The sequence below is a fragment of the Schistocerca cancellata genome, chromosome 3 (assembly GCF_023864275.1).
Source record: "Schistocerca cancellata isolate TAMUIC-IGC-003103 chromosome 3, iqSchCanc2.1, whole genome shotgun sequence".
NCBI lineage: Eukaryota > Metazoa > Arthropoda > Insecta > Orthoptera > Acrididae > Schistocerca > Schistocerca cancellata.
The window spans coordinates 574839829-574857703 of NC_064628.1; the positions used below are offsets into that span (position 1 = coordinate 574839829).

At 36.5% G+C, this 17875-nt stretch overlaps 1 protein-coding gene across 1 annotated transcript in view; it reads left to right on the forward strand.

Annotated features, from left to right (window-relative positions):
* The window catches only part of LOC126175422 (uncharacterized), a 581488-nt gene that overhangs the window by 155214 nt on the left and 408399 nt on the right, over positions 1 to 17875 (forward strand). The window contains exon 6 of the mRNA XM_049922221.1: positions 12503 to 12854. Within this exon, the coding sequence (XP_049778178.1) occupies positions 12503 to 12854 (352 nt within the window). The remainder of the gene's footprint in view (positions 1 to 12502; positions 12855 to 17875) is intronic.

The following is a 17875-nucleotide window of genomic DNA, read 5'->3' on the forward strand; positions in this document are numbered from 1 at the left end:
TAATTACTTTCATGTTGTTGACGTTTGTCTGACAGAAAATGTGGACTACATTCTGCTCTTTATTGTTAAGGAGATAAAGTTGAATATGAAGACTGGTCTATTTGCATTCTTATTATTCATTGAAAATATAGATCATCAACTGATTCAACATCTTTACTATAAGGTAAGTTGGTAAATGAGGTCTAAAACGGTGCTTTTCCAAAAACTTTTTCTTTCTCATACCATTACCTATTACATGTTCCTTTGCTGGTTGGAATATCATCATGACTGTCATGTACAAGCAATGCTGCTGTAATTCAGTTGCGTTGTTGTATCCTCCTTCTTCTTCTTCTTTTTGTTAAAGATTTTTTTTTCAGACATACAATAGCAACAAACAAGTATGTGGCCCTTTAAATATTCTCCAACCACAATTAACATCAATGTTCAGCAGATCCTTATCATTACCCATCATATTTCATAATACATGTATTGAAATGAGGTTTTGTGTGACCTAGCCTCATCTGTGCTACATCAGATTATTTCGTATCTTCATTTGCTTTCCTGTTATTGTTGTGTATCATATGGCATATAAGAGTTTTTGAATCACAAGAATAACTACACACATACAAAATTACAAAACTCACTACATATTAACACTTCATCGCAACTCCATAAGTAAAATAATGCAAATGACAATAACTGTAGTTGAATATATAGGTCTTTCATGTAATTTCACTCTGATAATCACTGTCAGCTAATTTTCCAAATGACCATTGAAGGCTAGTGAGAGGCTGGGTTATGCAGTGTGAGCAAGTGTCTGTCATTCAGCATCACAGCAACAAGATGGTTACGGTGATTTTCTTTCTTGTGGAGTGTGTCTGCTTATCTTCCATGATCTGTTCAGTTGTGATTGATAGTTCCAATTGCTTGAGGGTGGGCAAATCTTGGAGATTCTCTTGGATGTGGAACAGTTTTATTCATTTGTGGAGAACAGTTTTGTTGCCAGCAGTGTTCCCATTCATTGATGGCATTTATTTCATCTTCAACAAGAAGCCTGGCCATGATAAGAGCAGGATCTTTTTTGCTCCTCAAGAATTATTGGAAAATCGGGGTTATCGGCAATCTTCTGGTAATGAAGTAGTAGTGTGCTCTTCTATCTGATATTGGGAGGTGGAGTGTGGCCCAAGATAAGTAACCAATATGTGGGAGTAGATTGTATTGACCCACTAACAATGCGCATCTATTAAGTAGTACGTCTGCCTTTTTCACATGTGGACTATAAGTCAAACAGTGTCACAGTACTTTATTGTTGAGTACAGCAATCAGAGTGTCAATACTAGAAAAGTGTTTGCTGACACTTGTCAATTAATGCCGCAGAGCATGTGGAGAATGTTATGTTTACTTTTGAGCTTAGTAGGTGGTTGCATGGAGTATTCCTTAAAAGAAAGTTTGATATCAAATGTGATCCCAAGGTAGTTTGGATGCATGTTCTGATGAAATTTGTTTCCTCAAAATAGCCATCAAGGGCTCTGTGTGCCACTCCATTGGATAGATAAAAACATCCAATTTCTATTTTGTTTGAGTTTGGTTGTAACTTCCATTTACGGAAGTAATGGCTTATGATGTCTGGATCTGAAGTTCATATTTCTTCAGTTATTTTTAATGTTTCGTGTTGGATAGTTATTGCTCAGTCATCCGCACAGCAAAACTTTCTGGACTGAGTTGGAGGAATATCAGATATTTATAAATTAAACAATTAAACAAGAGAGGAATGAGGACGTATCTGTGCAGCAAGCCACTATTCAATATTTTTGGACACCTAGTTTCTTTCCCTCCTGTTGTAGTAGATGTCCCTCCAGCTAACCTGCTGTCAATTAGTTTTGGTGTCTGTCTGCATGGAATAAGCTGTAATAATTTACAAAGCAGCCTGTGCCTCCAAGTGTGTTATGTGCTGAAATAAGATCAGCTAAAGTGACCCATGTTTTCTGTTTCATTTGGTGTTGTGCTTCAGTGAATGTTCTTAATGACAATAACTGATCGATGCAGTGGGTCAGTATCCAATTTTCTCAACAGGAAGGCTCTAAAGGCTCAGTGGCCTAATCTGATTGTACAGAAATCTTTGATTCCACTTACAAATAGTGTGACTGAGAGTAGTTCTGTGGCTGGTCTGATGTCTAGCTAGGTTTGAGTATGGCTATGGTTTCTGATCGCTTCATTTTTTGTGTACTTGAACCAAATGTCATAATGTCAGAGTGAAATTCTGCCAGCCATAGCTTTGCATAATTCCCACGATGCAAAGTATTTTGGAGTAGATTCCATTACTTCCTGGTGCCTTTCCTAATTTGTCTTAAGACCAACAAAAATTTCTGATACAGATAAAGTTGTTGCTCATGTGTGTGTCTCTTATTGTTGTTTTCTTTTTGGGGGAATCTAACAAACACATTCATCCAGGTTTCTAGCAAATGCTTCCGACTTTGTTTTTCTGAAGTTCCATACAGGTTGTGAAAATAATGATAAGAGTGAAGAACTTTTAAAATATCTGAGATACATGGTGTAATTTTGTGATACTGGAATGACCTGTGAAGGCCATGAGTTGACTGGAGTTTTGTGTGTGTTAATTACTGTTACTTCTCAAATTTTTATTAAAACTTCATGGATGTCACTGAGGTAAGATAGAGCGCATGGATGTTCATTCATGACTGGTGGTCATATTTAAGTTCGCACTCCATAAGCACCTTACTATGTTGCTACTGGCAAGTCAAAGCCAGGAATTTTCCCTCTCTGGTTCGTTTGCAGCATGTGATTCCTGAAGAGTGACTACATCATTGTTATAGTTTAATAAAATCTTCATTAAGGCTTGACTTTTGATTTACTTCCACCTTCAATATTGATTTGATAGATAACAGGTCCATAGTTTATAGCTGGAGGCTTCTGAAAAGAACTGTGAGAGACTCATGTTGTGTGATGAATTCATTTTAGCCAGGATTATCTGGCTGCCTCTGCTTCTCACCTTTAGATATTTATCTTGAAGTGACTGTTCTTTAGTACCACGTAGAGGACACATGACTTAAGGAATGTCATGGATGCATACAATTGTTGTTGACCTTTTTCTTTCCCAAATGTGGTATAAGAAGATTCTATTCATCACTGCCTAAGACAGGCTGTTTATGTACTGAAATTTTCTTCACTTACGATGAAAAGCTCTCTGGTTTTCAGTTGGATGGCAGTGTTTGAATAACCTGCTTTATGTATTTCATTGAGTAAATATTGATAGACAGGGAAAAATTTTTAGGAGATGGACTACTATTTTAGTGTGAGTGCTGAAGGCTAAAGGAACTTGGAAAGCTAAGGCCTCTTAGAGAAAGAAAACCAGAGAAGTAGAATAGACATTTGACAGAAACTGCTGTATAAAGGCCTCCTCTAGACTTTAATTTGCATTGTGGTTAGCTGTATGCATCATTTTTGTTCTTGCATTTTTTATGGTGTAATTTATCTACCCAGTCTGGATTATGCCATTGTCCATCTTTTTCTGTTTCATACAATCAAGAAAATTTCTTCTCTGATCCATCAACCCTCCACTCGTATGACTATACATCTAGATCATTCACTCCAGTACGTTTCCCAACAGATTTGGTGGTTTCACCATCTCTCTTAATAATTCCCATCATACACTTACATTTGTGTTTGAGTAGTCTTTGGATTTAAAGTCTGTTTCTCATTCGCGTAAGTCATAACTGCTAATGCACTGATTTTGAGCTTCCTTTGTACACACACGTCAGGAACGTGAGCCTATTTAGTGTACCAGAATCAATGTAGACAATTTCTTTTAGCTTTCATTTACTTTGCTATCCACCCTATCAGTTTCTTAAAGTGTCCGAAGTACAAAAACTCATCACTGCTCATTTTTACAGTTTTTTCAGCATATTGACTGTACATTATTTTAGTCTACTTTCAAAGATGCTCTATGATGAAGGATGATCTCTTCATCCATTGCTGAAACGTATATTCACTAGATGCAAGCAGTAGAATATCATTTGGAAAAGTTGTTTGATTATGTTCTCTTAACACCAACTCCTTTGTTTTCTTGATTTAAATATCTGAAAACTTTCTCTAATGATGAGAAAATTTTTTGTGATATGGAATCTTGTTGCCAAATTCCTCTTTCAGTTCAGAGCTTATCACTTTCCTGAAGAAATATTCATATAATGGAAGTTATAGCAGTTATGCATACACTTCAGTATAATAATTTAGGCTGAAGCAATAACTTGTTTTGTAGTGGCTGTGGTAAAGACTTTCTTGGTATTTGAGTCAGACTTTCTAAACTATATGAATCCCAAGCAGTATGATAATTCTCACTCACTGCACCATTATACAGTTCAGCTCACAATTAGCGAATGGTCCATTGTGTTATATTTATTTCTGTTCCTTTGTTTGGTTCAGTTCTATGTTGTTGGTGATAACTTACTGAATATCTTGTATGTTATGGAGAAGAGACTATCTCTGTACTTGTGAGGCATAATGATTACAGAATTTTCACAGATTTTGAGTACTGTGTTCTCTTGGAGACAGTCTGTAAATAATTTTGTAAATTCTTTTTGTATTAGTTTACCTCATCTACATCTACATGACTACTCTGCAATTCACATTTAAGTGCTTGGCAGAGGGTTCATCGAACCACAATCATACTATCTCTCTACCGTTCCACTCTCGAACAGCGCGCGGGAAAAACGAACACCTAAACCTTTCTGGTTCGAGCTCTGATTTATCTTATTTTATTTGATGATCATTCCTACCTATGTAGGTTGGGCTCAACAAAATATTTTCACATTCGGAAGAGAAAGTTGGTGACTGAAATTTCGTAAATAGATCTCGCCGCGACGAAAAACGTCTTTGCTTTAATGACTTCCATCCCAATTCGCGTATCATATCTGCCACACTCTCTCCCCTATTACGTGATAATACAAAACGAGCTGCCCTTTTTTGCACCCTTTCGATATCCTCCGTCAATCCCACCTGGTAAGGATCCCACACCGTGCAGCAATATTCTAACAAAAGACGAACGAGTGTAGTGTAAGCTGTCTCTTTAGTGGACTTGTTGCATCTTCTAAGTGTCCTGCCAATGAAACGCAACCTTTGGCTCGCCTTCCCCACAGTATTATCTATGTGGTCTTTCCATCTGAAGTTGTTCATAATTTTAACACCCAGGTATTTAGTTGAATTGACAGCCTTGAGAATTGTACTATTTATCGAGTAATCGAATTCCAACGGATTTCTTTTGGAACTCATGTGGATCTCCTCACACTTTTCGTTATTTAGCGTCAACTGCCACCTGCCACACCATACGGCAATCTTTTCTAAATCGCTTTGCAACTGATACTGGTCTTCGGATAACCTTACTAGATGGTAAATTACAGCACCATCTGCGAACAACGTAAGAGAACTGCTCAAATTGTCACCCAGGTCATTTATATAGATCAGGAACAGTAGAGGTCCCAGGACGCTTCCCTGGGGAACACCTGATATCACTTCAGTTTTACTTGATGATTTGCCTTAACTTTGACCAAAATCTCTAGGCACCTTACCTTTGTTCTTTGCCCAAGTACCTTTGTTAACAAGTTGTCCCTTTTGTCTGTGGCTGTGGTGCCTGATGAGATTGTGCACTCTGTCTGTTCTGTAGCTCTGAGTTTACTCTGGGTCTTTCGGGTTTGTTAGTACATCCTAGACTGTCAACAAGAATCATTATAGAAGGTGCTAACCTTTCAATAGAGCTACCATTTGAGAACTATACTGACATACAATTCGATTTATGAACCCTATTCTTCTGCGTATTTAGGGGAAAAAATTATATTATGATCTTTTTATGCACTTTTCCATCACATAAGAAAAGTAGATTTGCTTAAACACAGCGTAATACTCAGTTGGGGAGGTGGCCATCACATTATGTTATGGAAGTTTATTACAATCTTCTGTATCTGCGAGCGTAGACATTTATTGTCAATGCACACTTACAGATAAATAATAAAAGTAATGATTAAGTAGACTGATCATGCACAGCTGTAGGGAGTGTACCATAATGCCGTGGTCAAGTTGTGCTGCATCTGTTATGGGCTGATCATCATTAGGGGTTCAGTTCACATGATGTGGTAATTCGTGAGACTCTGCAGCCTCTATCAATTTTGCAACTGTGTCAGTGTCAATATCCAGCAATAGAGCTCCATAAAACTAAAGTTTCAAGTTAGAAAATAAGAATAAGTAGCTACATGTGGAATTGAGGACAAAAAGTGAGTGATAGAGCAGTTTGAATCTCAGCTGATATGCTTTTGCCGTTGTTTTAAAAATGACAAAATTTTCCATGTGGGCTGTTATTTAATGTGTTAATTCACCATGATCATGATTTTGACCTGTTGTGCCATGCTTGAACAACAGCACACTGTGAAATACGTCAATGGATATTGTTCCACTAAATTATACAATTGCAATTGTTGCTGCTGTGAAGAATTAATGTTGTCCTGGTAGAAGAATATGTAGTTTTGTCCATTTTGGTTTGTATTTGAGTTGTGACTTAGTTATGGTCATAAAATATGGAAGAAAAAGCCTATATGCAGTAACAAACTATAGTTTTTATTAGATGCATAATGCATTTTGAGCCCTGAACACCCCTCCTATGTGCTTAACACTATTACTTGTGTATGTGTAATGGGAGCAGTGGGAATTAGGGTGTACAAGGTAGTTTGGTGATACAATTACAATTGAAAATAAATATTTGTATTGTTTTTCATGGTTGTAGCATCAATTGAAAAATCAAGTAATTCATTGTCCAACAGAATACAATCTGATATTTCCAATGAAATCTACACAAATGATGACAAAGCACTGATCTACACAAGCATACTGTATTGATGCATGGTGTCACTGAAAGTTGACAACTTTTTTAAGAATAGTAATGTATCATCCTTAACTCGCACAGTAAATATTAACACCCTCAGAAAAGTGTGTAGTAGTGTACAAAAATCACAGTGCAACAGATACATCTTGCCTTATATAAAGGGAAAATAGGAAGGACTTATAAAATACATTAAAAATAATACACTGACATTTACAGTGTAAACCACCATGAAAAAACAGCTAACCATATTTACCAAAATGCGCGCACGCGCGCGCGCACACACACACACACACACACACACACACACACACACACACACACACACACACACACAAATATTATCCATGTTTTACCACTAAAGACTGATTTTGTTTCCAAGGACACATGTTACACCTATTCATATTATTCTGATATCAATAGGTGAAACAAAACAAATGTTCAGTTGTAAAAGGTGAGTAATATTTATTCTTACCTATATTTTAGGACAATTTAATGTAATTGGATTGATAAAATATGTATTCACTAAGCAGCAGCAAGTGAACACACATATAAAAAAAAGTTTCAGTATGCAAGCTTTCGGAGCCAGTGGCCCCTTCTTCTGGCAGAAGGTTTGAAGGAGGCGGACTGGGGAGGTTTAGGTAAAGGATTAGAGTTCAGAAAACTCGCACAGAACCCCAGATAAGAGGAGACTTACTGGACAGGATGGGAAGGAAAGACTGATTGTTGGGGACTGCACCAGATGAGATTTGAAAATCTGTGAGCTTGAAGGTGGAAGACCGGGTAATATGAAAGGTAGAGATTACTGTTAAAACATTGCACATGAGTTAATTGGAGTGAAAAGCTAAGTGCACTGTGTGTAAGAGAGATGGGATGGGGATGGCGAAAAACAGACAGGTCAGAAAATGAAAGGTGTAGAAAACTGAAACAGACCGAAGAAAGTAGTAGTTACTGTGAAGAAAAGTGGAGACAGAAGAAATTAATGTAAATTAAGGCCAGTGGGTGGCGAGAACCAAGGACATTTTTGTAACGCTAGTTTCCACATGCGGAGTTCTGAGAAACTGGTGTCTGGGGGAAGGACCCAGGTCACGCATGTGGTGAACCAGGCACTAAGGACACGACTGTCATTTTGTAGAACATGCTGTGTGACAGGATATTGTATGTTACTGGTATGCACACTCTGCCTATGCCCCTTCATCCTAACTGATAACTTGTTGGTAGTCATGCCGATGTAAAAGGCCGAACAATGTTCACGTAAGAGCCAGTGTATGATGTGTCATTTCCCATGTGGCTCTCCCTTTGATAGTATATGTTTTGCCAGTTAAAGGCTGGCACAGGTGGTAAGAGGGTGCATAGGACAAGCCTTGCAGCAGGGACTGTAACAGGGTTAGGAGCAATAGGGAAGGGAGATGGTTGCAGAAGGAGAATAGGGTCTGACAAGAATATTGTGGTTGAAAAGCTGTTGTAGGTGTGGTGGGCAAAATCGTAAACAGAATAGATCTCATTGCAAGGCATGCTTTTAGGAAGTCATGGCCTTGTTGAAGTAGCTTATTAATATGTTAAAGACCTAGGTAATGATGAGTGACAAGTAGTTTTTTGGAAGGGTCAGTTGTACTAGGATTGGGTGTGTGATGGCTGTGGAAATCCACTTTTGCACTAAGCTGGTGAAGTAATTACATCTAGTGAGGACTGAGGTGAGAATAGTGGTTTATTGCTGTAAGGAGTCGGCATCCAAACAAATAAGTTTACTTCAGATGCCAAGGCTGTATGGTAGGGAACGTATGATATGGAAAGGATGATTACTGTCAAAATGTAAGTAGTGTTGCTTGTTGGTCAGTTTAATGTGGTCAGAAGTGGGTAGCTGGCCTTGAGATCAACTTCAAGGAAAGTGGCATGGGATTCGGAAAAGGACCACACGAAATTTAAATGGGATTTAGAGATTCCATGAGTTTTCAGAAAAAAGTATTTTGAATAAACAAAATGTTTTAGTTACTTTAAAGGACTTACTGCTTCCAGAGAAGACTATTCAAACAATAAACTTAGTCACCTTGTAAATCTATCAAAAACTGTCATCCGAACTGTTGTCACTTCTTCGAATAGAGACATGCAATATCTTTTTATTCAGTTATTCAATGACATGTTAATATTTTTTGTAATGGATCCTGGTTTTAAAAATGTTGTTATTTGTAAACACACAAATGTTATATGCAAGAACTGTGTTTTACAGTCTAAATTACACCTGCCCCGGGTCAGTCCAAGTAATACTAGTAATAGATACTATTAATTCTTGTATGGATGTTGGTTAGTCATTGTTATTTCATTGTTAAACTAACCAGTATACATATGTAATAAGGGTAGAATGAACATAATTTAGGGGCAAAGGTAACAACCCACTGAGTAGTAGAGGTTAATAAAAGCTGAACTTGTAACAGAAAGCATGGTTTGTTTCCTTCTGTGCAAAAGAGCTTTCATTAAAGCATAATAGAATGAAATTATTCAATAATCTTGTAGGAATCCTAAATTTACAGTGACCATTCATTACCTTTTCATCTAGAAAGAAGTCTTTGCCTTCTGTGGTATATGTTTCACTAGTCTTTGTCATAACTGTGGTTGATGTTCGGGCTACAGAGAGCAGTGATTAAATGAAGATTCATACATGATCATGAATCTTCAGAGTCATATATGTTGCATCTTACCGTTTACAGATTCTGTGCTGAAATTTTGCTCTGCTGTTAGAAACAGTTGTATATAAAACACACCTCCTTCTGTATTCAGTTTCTTATCTAGGTCTCAGAATGTACAGGCTTATTCAGAATGATCTAGATACTTTCAAGTGGCTGCAAAAAATGTTTTTACTGAGGTGAGGTATTATGTGGTTATAAGTGTGGAAACAGCAACTCAAGAAGAATTTTTTGTTACTATGATATACAGCAACAAGACTGCTAGACCAGTGGGAGTGGAAGTTTGCATGAATGAAGTTGTGGAAGCGTGAGTTCGCAATCGCATATCAATTTAGAACTGTTTGCGCAAATGTCTTTCACCATATGTAATGGCTTGGAGCAGCTGAATCGGATACGTCATTCATGAAAGTGGCGAAATTGGACTGAGCAAAGGTTGGAAATTTGTGCAGGCATTGATAACTGTGCAGTTGAGTGCCCCACAAAACCAAAACAACATCATGAATCAGATACGGTATCCTTTGAAAGGAGTTTTTCAGTGCTATCCAAACAGTTGGATTTGGAATTCCTAGGTCCCAACTGGTATGAGGTGTTGACTTTTGTGGACTTTTAAAGAACGTTTCCTTGATCCATTCACACAGTTCCTGAGATGTCAGTTGCAAAACTCTGATTTTGTCTTTTTAAAGGTGGAACCTTGGTAAATGAGCCCCAGAATTTCTGATGCAGTGTAAGACTGTTTGAGTTGCTGCTTCCATACACACAACCATATAACACCTTACCTCAATACAAACATTTCTTACAGTTACTTGAATGTGTCTTAATCATTTTGAATAACCCTATATCGACACTTGCAATATTTTACAAAAATAATAATCTTGTGATGAACTTTATCTTAAATTGAAAAAGTTACTGAGTTTAATTGTTTCTTAGACCAGGTGTATAATTATTTAAACTTTTTGGTGAAACTTAACACAAAAATTTAAATCTTAGCCATCAATGTGATTTTTCATAACAAATGTCATATTCATATTTTCAGATTTAGGACCCTTCTTACACATCTATAAATCTTTAAAAAGTATGTTGTGGGTGAAGGTTAACAACAGTTAATGAAAATTGTAGTTCTTAAAATTTTTAATGTTGATCACAATGAGCCACACCACTAAGTGTACACGTTATGGAGAATGTATTGGTATTGATAAGATTATGCTACAAAATATTTTCAGGTTCCACATCCTACTTATTTCATTACTGGTACCTATTTAAAAAATATTTTGTTAACAAAGGTTAACAACAATTACTTTGTGTGTGCGTGTGCGAGCATGCGCATGGGCGGGCGGGCAGGCAGGCAGGCAGGTGTGTGCACCTGCATGTGGTGGGCATTTGGTACTCTCTTGGTAGTACACATTATGGAAAATATATTGGTATTGCTAGAGTTAATGTTCTCAATTCTCACTGCTTACTTCTTATCATAAGTTTGTCACATTGAACAATTAAATGTTAATGATTTGTATATACATTGTTATAAAGTTGTTGAGAAAGTAGTAACAAACATTCATGATGGAAAATGCATATATTTTAACTGGGACAAATGAAAGGCAATGACAGTGAAAATACATAAAGTATGAGCTCATAATTATGAAGCTGAGATCGTGGTGAGAAGATACTCATTATGAAAATAGAAAGAATGAAAATAAGTAATACAATAAATGGTGGTCTGACTCATGATAGTTTTGTGGTTTTATGTAATGGAAGAGTATGTAGAATTAATTCATTCCATCCTGAAAATGTTTTACTGTGCAGATAAAATTATCATAAGCCTTGCTCAAAAAGTTTCAGTCACTTAACTAGAAATTCAGATGTTATGGAATCATTATTCTATAGGCATCAAATCTATGTGCAAAGTAAATGCCGGTTTACTAAAGCTTCTTAATTGGATGCAAATGCAAAATTTTGCAGTGTCAGCATTCTGATTTCTTTCTGCTTTCAGTGAGCTTTATTTATTTATTTATTTATTTATTTATTTATTTATTTATTTATTATGCATGGTTTCAGTGGAAGCATAATTTCAGAGAAAATACATCCATAGCAGTTGTCTCTTTTGAAGTACTTGACAGCCCATAATTTGATGTCTCTTTCAGATGATCCAGTCAGAAGGTACTTAAAGTAACTGTAGCACTAAATTTGAAAGACATCTCGGATGTGAACTTATCTTAAGACTTATTGCAGAAATTACGTGACTGCAAAAAAAGTATATATTAAGCACAGAGATGGTGTTTTAGATATTTCCATTGTTCAGCATTAATTTGTAAAGTGATCATAGGAAATTACTTAGATTCAGTTTAGGTGAAAATTTTGCTGCTCCTCTGCCAAAAGTGCTGAGATTTGTTTAGCTGCTTGGGTTGCCTGCCAAGTCTAATTTTAGCTCACTTCCATCTTCTGCATGACGCACTGGCCCAGCCTGCTCTGCTCCAGCTGCCAGTGCTGGCAGCTGTTGACTGCTCTCCTCTGCTCTGTTCACCTCTGTGGAAGCAGCCTGTGTGGTGGGGGCAGTCACCTGTATTTGTTTACATTGCCTCCGTCTGTCCAGCATTTTGTGCAAGTATGCACAAATATGTGATGAGCAAAACTAGTGAAGCTAACAAGTTTGTGCTCTGAAGTTGTTGAAGTCGTTACTTCTGGCAACATTGTGTTGTTTGTGTTGTAACCTAACAACTTATTACAAGTGGGTCACTTCCTGTTATGGCTGAAGGCTTTGGAGTGAACTGATAATTTAGAGAAGGTATATAATATATAACACACACACACACACACACACACACACACACACACACACACACACACACACATGTATGTTCTGATCTCGGCATGAGCTTGCTATGAAAAAGGCCTGGAAGTCAGAACACCTGTTACATCTTTTGTTGCATGTATTTACCATGTAATATTTTGTTTAACTTTCTCACAGGTTGGCATCTGCCCATGATTTCCACAGAAGTCTGGCAGGAAGGGGTCCATCATCCAGACCAAATGAGCTAGTACAGGTAAATGGGGATAAAGTGAGCAGCAGTACAGATGAAAGCCCAAGTGCAGATACGTCTGTACCTGACTCTCTAGATGACACTCTTGCAAGTACCCCTTCTCCAGCTACTGAAAGTGACAAGCATTTGCAGCATACTCTCTCACCTTCACCCATTATGGAAGGAAGACAGAATAGTAAAGTAGCAGAGGAAAATGAAGAAAAGATGAGCAGCGAAGGAGCTTCTCTGACAAAAAGCTGCAGTGTGTCTGCCATGGCATCGTTGTTTGCAAGAAAGCAGGTAAACAGTTTTTAAAAAATTTATCCATTTATTAAACAAACAAGATACAGTTGCAGTGATATTTAAATGCATTTAACTTGGTGTAGTTTTTCAGCAGTTCTCTGAGATGTGGTATTGAAAATATTTGTATGAAAAAAGAGACATTTCAGCAAATGATTCGTTATGCGCCTGACACTTACATGACACTGAAATTCACAGAAGTTTTGTTTTTCAGCAGTAGTCTATATTATGGAAAATAATTTCAGGAAGGAAGGATATGATACAAAATGAATTGTAACTGGAGAATCTAATTACATTTAATGCCCATTGCAGTATAAAATGTGAGACATTACCCATACAGAAGAAATAGTAAGAAGAAAATTTATGACAATTAAAATTTTTCGAAGGCCTTATTCTGTAACCAGGGAAATAACGAAGATTCTTCAAAGTAAAAGTTCATGTGTGCTTTGACAGTAGCTCTAATGAGACACTAAAAGTCTGACTATGATGTTTAATGTTCTTTGCCACACATTAGTAAAATGTAATATTGTTACAGTTAAGATTTGCAAAAGGCAGTGCTCCTGAGAAAACTAATTTATTATTTATTATTATTTGTTTAATGCACAGTGATATTTTTAAATGATAAAATAAAAGGCAGATGTAATGTTCTAAAACTTCCCCAAATCGTATGGTTATTTCTGTGATAATATTCCGTCAAGAGTGCTTATTTTTTGCAGACTATATGGTTCAGCATGTGGTGAAGTTACTATCCAAAATTTGAGCCATCTTGAACCTGTATTTATCACTTTTTGTGAGCAATTGCCTACTGTTGGCCTGGCACATACACTTCTGGTCAGATTCCAATTTCTAAGCCTTTTGTGAGAGTTTTTGTTCCTACAAAGAGAAAAGGATGCGGAAAGCGATACTAGGACCATCAGTGTTAAATGTTTTTATTGTTACTTCAGACTGGATGCTTAAGAGTATGATGAATACATTGCTTGGGCTGCTTAAAACCACACTCAAATAATTATTGGAGCAAGTTTGCAATAATTCATTAAGGCAGCTTTTTTGAATAACTGAGTATATAATTGCACCTGTTTCATTGTCCACTAACACTATCTTGATGCTCGTACAATTTCCTATAATTTCTAAATATTCTGGAAATATCTGTAACTCTGCATCTGTCATTTTATAATACAAATTTGTGATATTTTCATTAATGTCTCTTGGTTATTCGTTGCATTTGTGTTCCATTAAGTTACTGAAGTTTTCATATTTTTGAAAAATTCCAGGGTTAAATGAAAAACTGTTTGGAATTATTGTTCGTGTTTAACAGGCACAGATTGTACGACTGTTGGGTTGCTGTTATGTATGTCGCATTTATGAGGGCTTAAGTTGGGGATATGGCACAGCTTTTTACTCTTTGGAGATTTTGCCAAGGAGATAGAATTTTATTAGTGCTTTTTTGAAATGCTTTGTGAATTAAAAAATATATAATTTAGGAATGTGAGCATACATTATCTGTTGATAAATTATTTATTGAATAAAATGCCTTATATAGTGCTTATCTTTTTTGGGAATGTTCTGATGTGAGTTACATATGATTTTTAATAGTATTTTTGTTTAAACATTCTATTAGTGTGCATTACCAGGAGTTCTGGGAGTTGACTGCCATGAATGATAATATATACAATAAGCAAGCACAAGAAAAAGTGTAGACCAGCAGTGTTTTAGTTACAGAGGACTGTCGTAAAGATTAAACAGCATGAGTGTGTCATGTCTCAACCATTTGGACTGACTTGAAATGTGAATCAAGTAGGTGCCATATTTGTATAAACTGTTTGCATTTCAGGAAACTTCTCACTTGCTACAATATGAACCGTTTTCAGTATGAGGCAGACCAGTTCATCTCTCCCTTCAGATAGTTCAGTGCCTATTTTGTGGCCATATAATCACTAAATTATCATATAGAATCTCCAAATACAATGTTTTCTTTAATGCAAAATGCTTTCAACAATTTTGTCGACAAAACATTGTTTAGAAATCTGTTGGAATTCTGGTCGTATGTAAAGTATGTAGTGACAAGAGCAATGATAGTGTTTGGATGATAGCACCACTAAAACAGAATTACTTAACATGGTTTCCTGGAATTATTTCACCAAATAAAATGCAGCAAACATTTTAGAATTTGGATTAAGGATAACTGTAGACATAATTAGTTTGAAAGTAGATACCCTTGATATAACAAAGCAATTGGGATTTCCCCCTTCTTTCCTCTGTCTGATAAGATAACCTCTCTCATTTGACCATACACAATCCAGGGCACTGATGATACTGGTCTTCTGGCACTACTTCTAGCAGTCTGCCCAATTTTCAAATATGATGTGGAAATTTTTTTAAATCTAGATATGGATACCAGAGGCTCGATTACATCACAGTTTTTTGCCTGTGTTGTGCAGATGTCATCTCTTTTCACCATTGTGATGTGGTCGTTTGTATCAAAATTGGAATCCAAACATACTAGAACCTCCTTTACTAACTTATTGTCTGGTTCGAAATGGTAATGCGTAGTCTTGTTTAGTTGTACTGTACCTGTCGTAAAGAATCGCATTGTTTTTAGTTCTGTAAACAGTTCATATAAACAGAAAAAAGATACCAAAGTACAAGATAGGTCTGTTGGGATCGATGGCATAGACTAGCATTCCTTCACAATTTGATCCCAAAGATTGAGAATTTTCAGGATCATCCTTCCCACAGAAAAGATCAAATTTATATTAACATTCACCATTTCCAAGCAAAGCCCAAAATTTACATAGAGAGTTAATAAGTTTCCCTTTCAGAAATTCCTTCAGAGAGTAATACCAGTAATATCTGACGATCATTTCTTCGATTGAGATATATTCATAAAAAATCCTCCATTGTGTGTTTTCCCCCCCAGAGTGACAATAAAATTTCTGACCTTAGAACCCTTTATCACTTGTCTTAATATTCTTTATTGTTTGCTTCATTATCATCTTCAAAATGAAACACTGATTTTAGTTGAAGATATATTTTACTTGTTATGGCACATTTTTGTGAGTGGCTCCATCATCATCAGAATCATGCCAGACGACACCTTGCCTGTGTAAGGAGCGTAAACGTTGGATGATTGAACAGTGGGAAAACGTTCAGTGGAGTGATGAATCGTGGTGCACAATGTGGCAGTCTGATGGCAGGGTGTAGGTATGGCGAATGCCGGGTGAATGTCATCTGTCAGCGTGTGTAGTTCAAACAGTAAAATGCAGCGGCAGTGGTGTTACGGTGTGTTCATGTTTTTCATGAAGAGGGCTTGCACCCTTGTTGTTTTGTGTGGCACTATCACAGAATAGGCCTACATTGGTGTTTTAAGCACCTTCTTGCTTCCCATTGTTGAAGAGCAATTTGTGGATGGCCATTGCATCTTTCAACATAATTGAGTACCTGTTCATAATGTACGGCCTGTGGTAGAGTAGTTACACAACAACAACAACAACATCCCTGTAATGGACTGGCCTGCACAGAGTCCTGACCTGAATCCTAAAGAACACCTTTGGTATGTTTTGGAAAGCCGACTTTGTGCCAGGCCTCACCAACCGACATCAGTACCTCTCCTCAGTGCAGTACTTTGTGAGGAATGGGCTGCCATTCCCCAAGAAACCTTGCAGCACTTGATTGAACGTATGCCTGTGAGAATGGAAGCTGTCATCTAGGCTAAGGGTGTGCCAACACCATATTGAATTCCAACAGTACCGACACATACTTGTAAGTCATTTTCAGCCAGGTGTCCAGATACTTTTGATCACATAGTGTAGGTCTCTGTGCCCTAATAGATTCCCATCAGAAGAAAGAGCTAAAGTAGCACAGGTAGTAACTCGGTTCAAAATTTAAGGGAAGAAACAACTAAAATATATGTCATATTTGAATAATGTGATGCTAAGAGTGAGTGATGCGATCGTGAACATGAATAATGAAATGAACCACAGTTCTGCTGTAGTGAATACAAAAATACAAAATTAGAAGAATAAATTTCAGTGAATGAAAGAAAGATTGAAACATAAGAAGAAAATGGAAACAAAATGTATTCAGTAAATTGAATGTCGTGAGACCCACCAAGAAATTATGATAGGAGCCCAAGTAATTAAAATGATCACTAACATCAAATTTAGACAATGACAGTTAGGCAGACGTGAACAAAACTAGTGAAAACTAGGAGAAAACATTGTCAAAATTAAGGATAAAAATGCCTTGCAGGCAAAGCTGATTGAGACAAATGAATTTGAAGATAATGTACGAGAAACAAGAGCGACTCAATTAACAAGTTCACAATGCTATTACAACCAGTAAAAAATTTGTTCTAATGGTATCATTTAATCTTTCAAGGGTATAGTATCTATATTGTAGTTTGAACATTTAAATGAAGCTTTCTTATTTTGAGTATTTTATTTCTAATTAATCTTTTTTGAAAATAAAATGAATCAAAAATCATAAAACGGGAGAAGAACCTGAAAAAGACTTACTTAGAGGATACTACAGGCATACAACCTCCTATTTAGAGAACACAGATTTTTTTTTTTTTAATTTTGTCAGAGACTCAGTTTATGAAATCCATTCACAAATTGTGAATAGAATTGTACAACTACTAAAAATTTGTGTTGGCCTGGGACTCGAACCCGGATATCAGATTCCTGGTCTGGTGCAAATTTTCGTATGTTACTAGTAAATCATGTCACCACTGTTAAATCATATTTGTACTTTGCTAATGCATTTCATAATTTAATATACTTGTCAATTGTCGGCAACGTCTGGGACATGCATGCTTGTCTGAAGGAACATAGCATTGAACTATACAAGCACTGTAAAATACACACTCTCCCCTACTGTAGAGTCAGTTTAAACTTCAGTAGTATATTTTAAGCCATTTTAGTTTTTCTCTGAAAAATTTTAAAGAAATTAAAACTTTAAAATAGTTTGGACACTGAGTTAAATAGATGCTATCTTCCAGTTTTTCGAGTTTGACATTTACT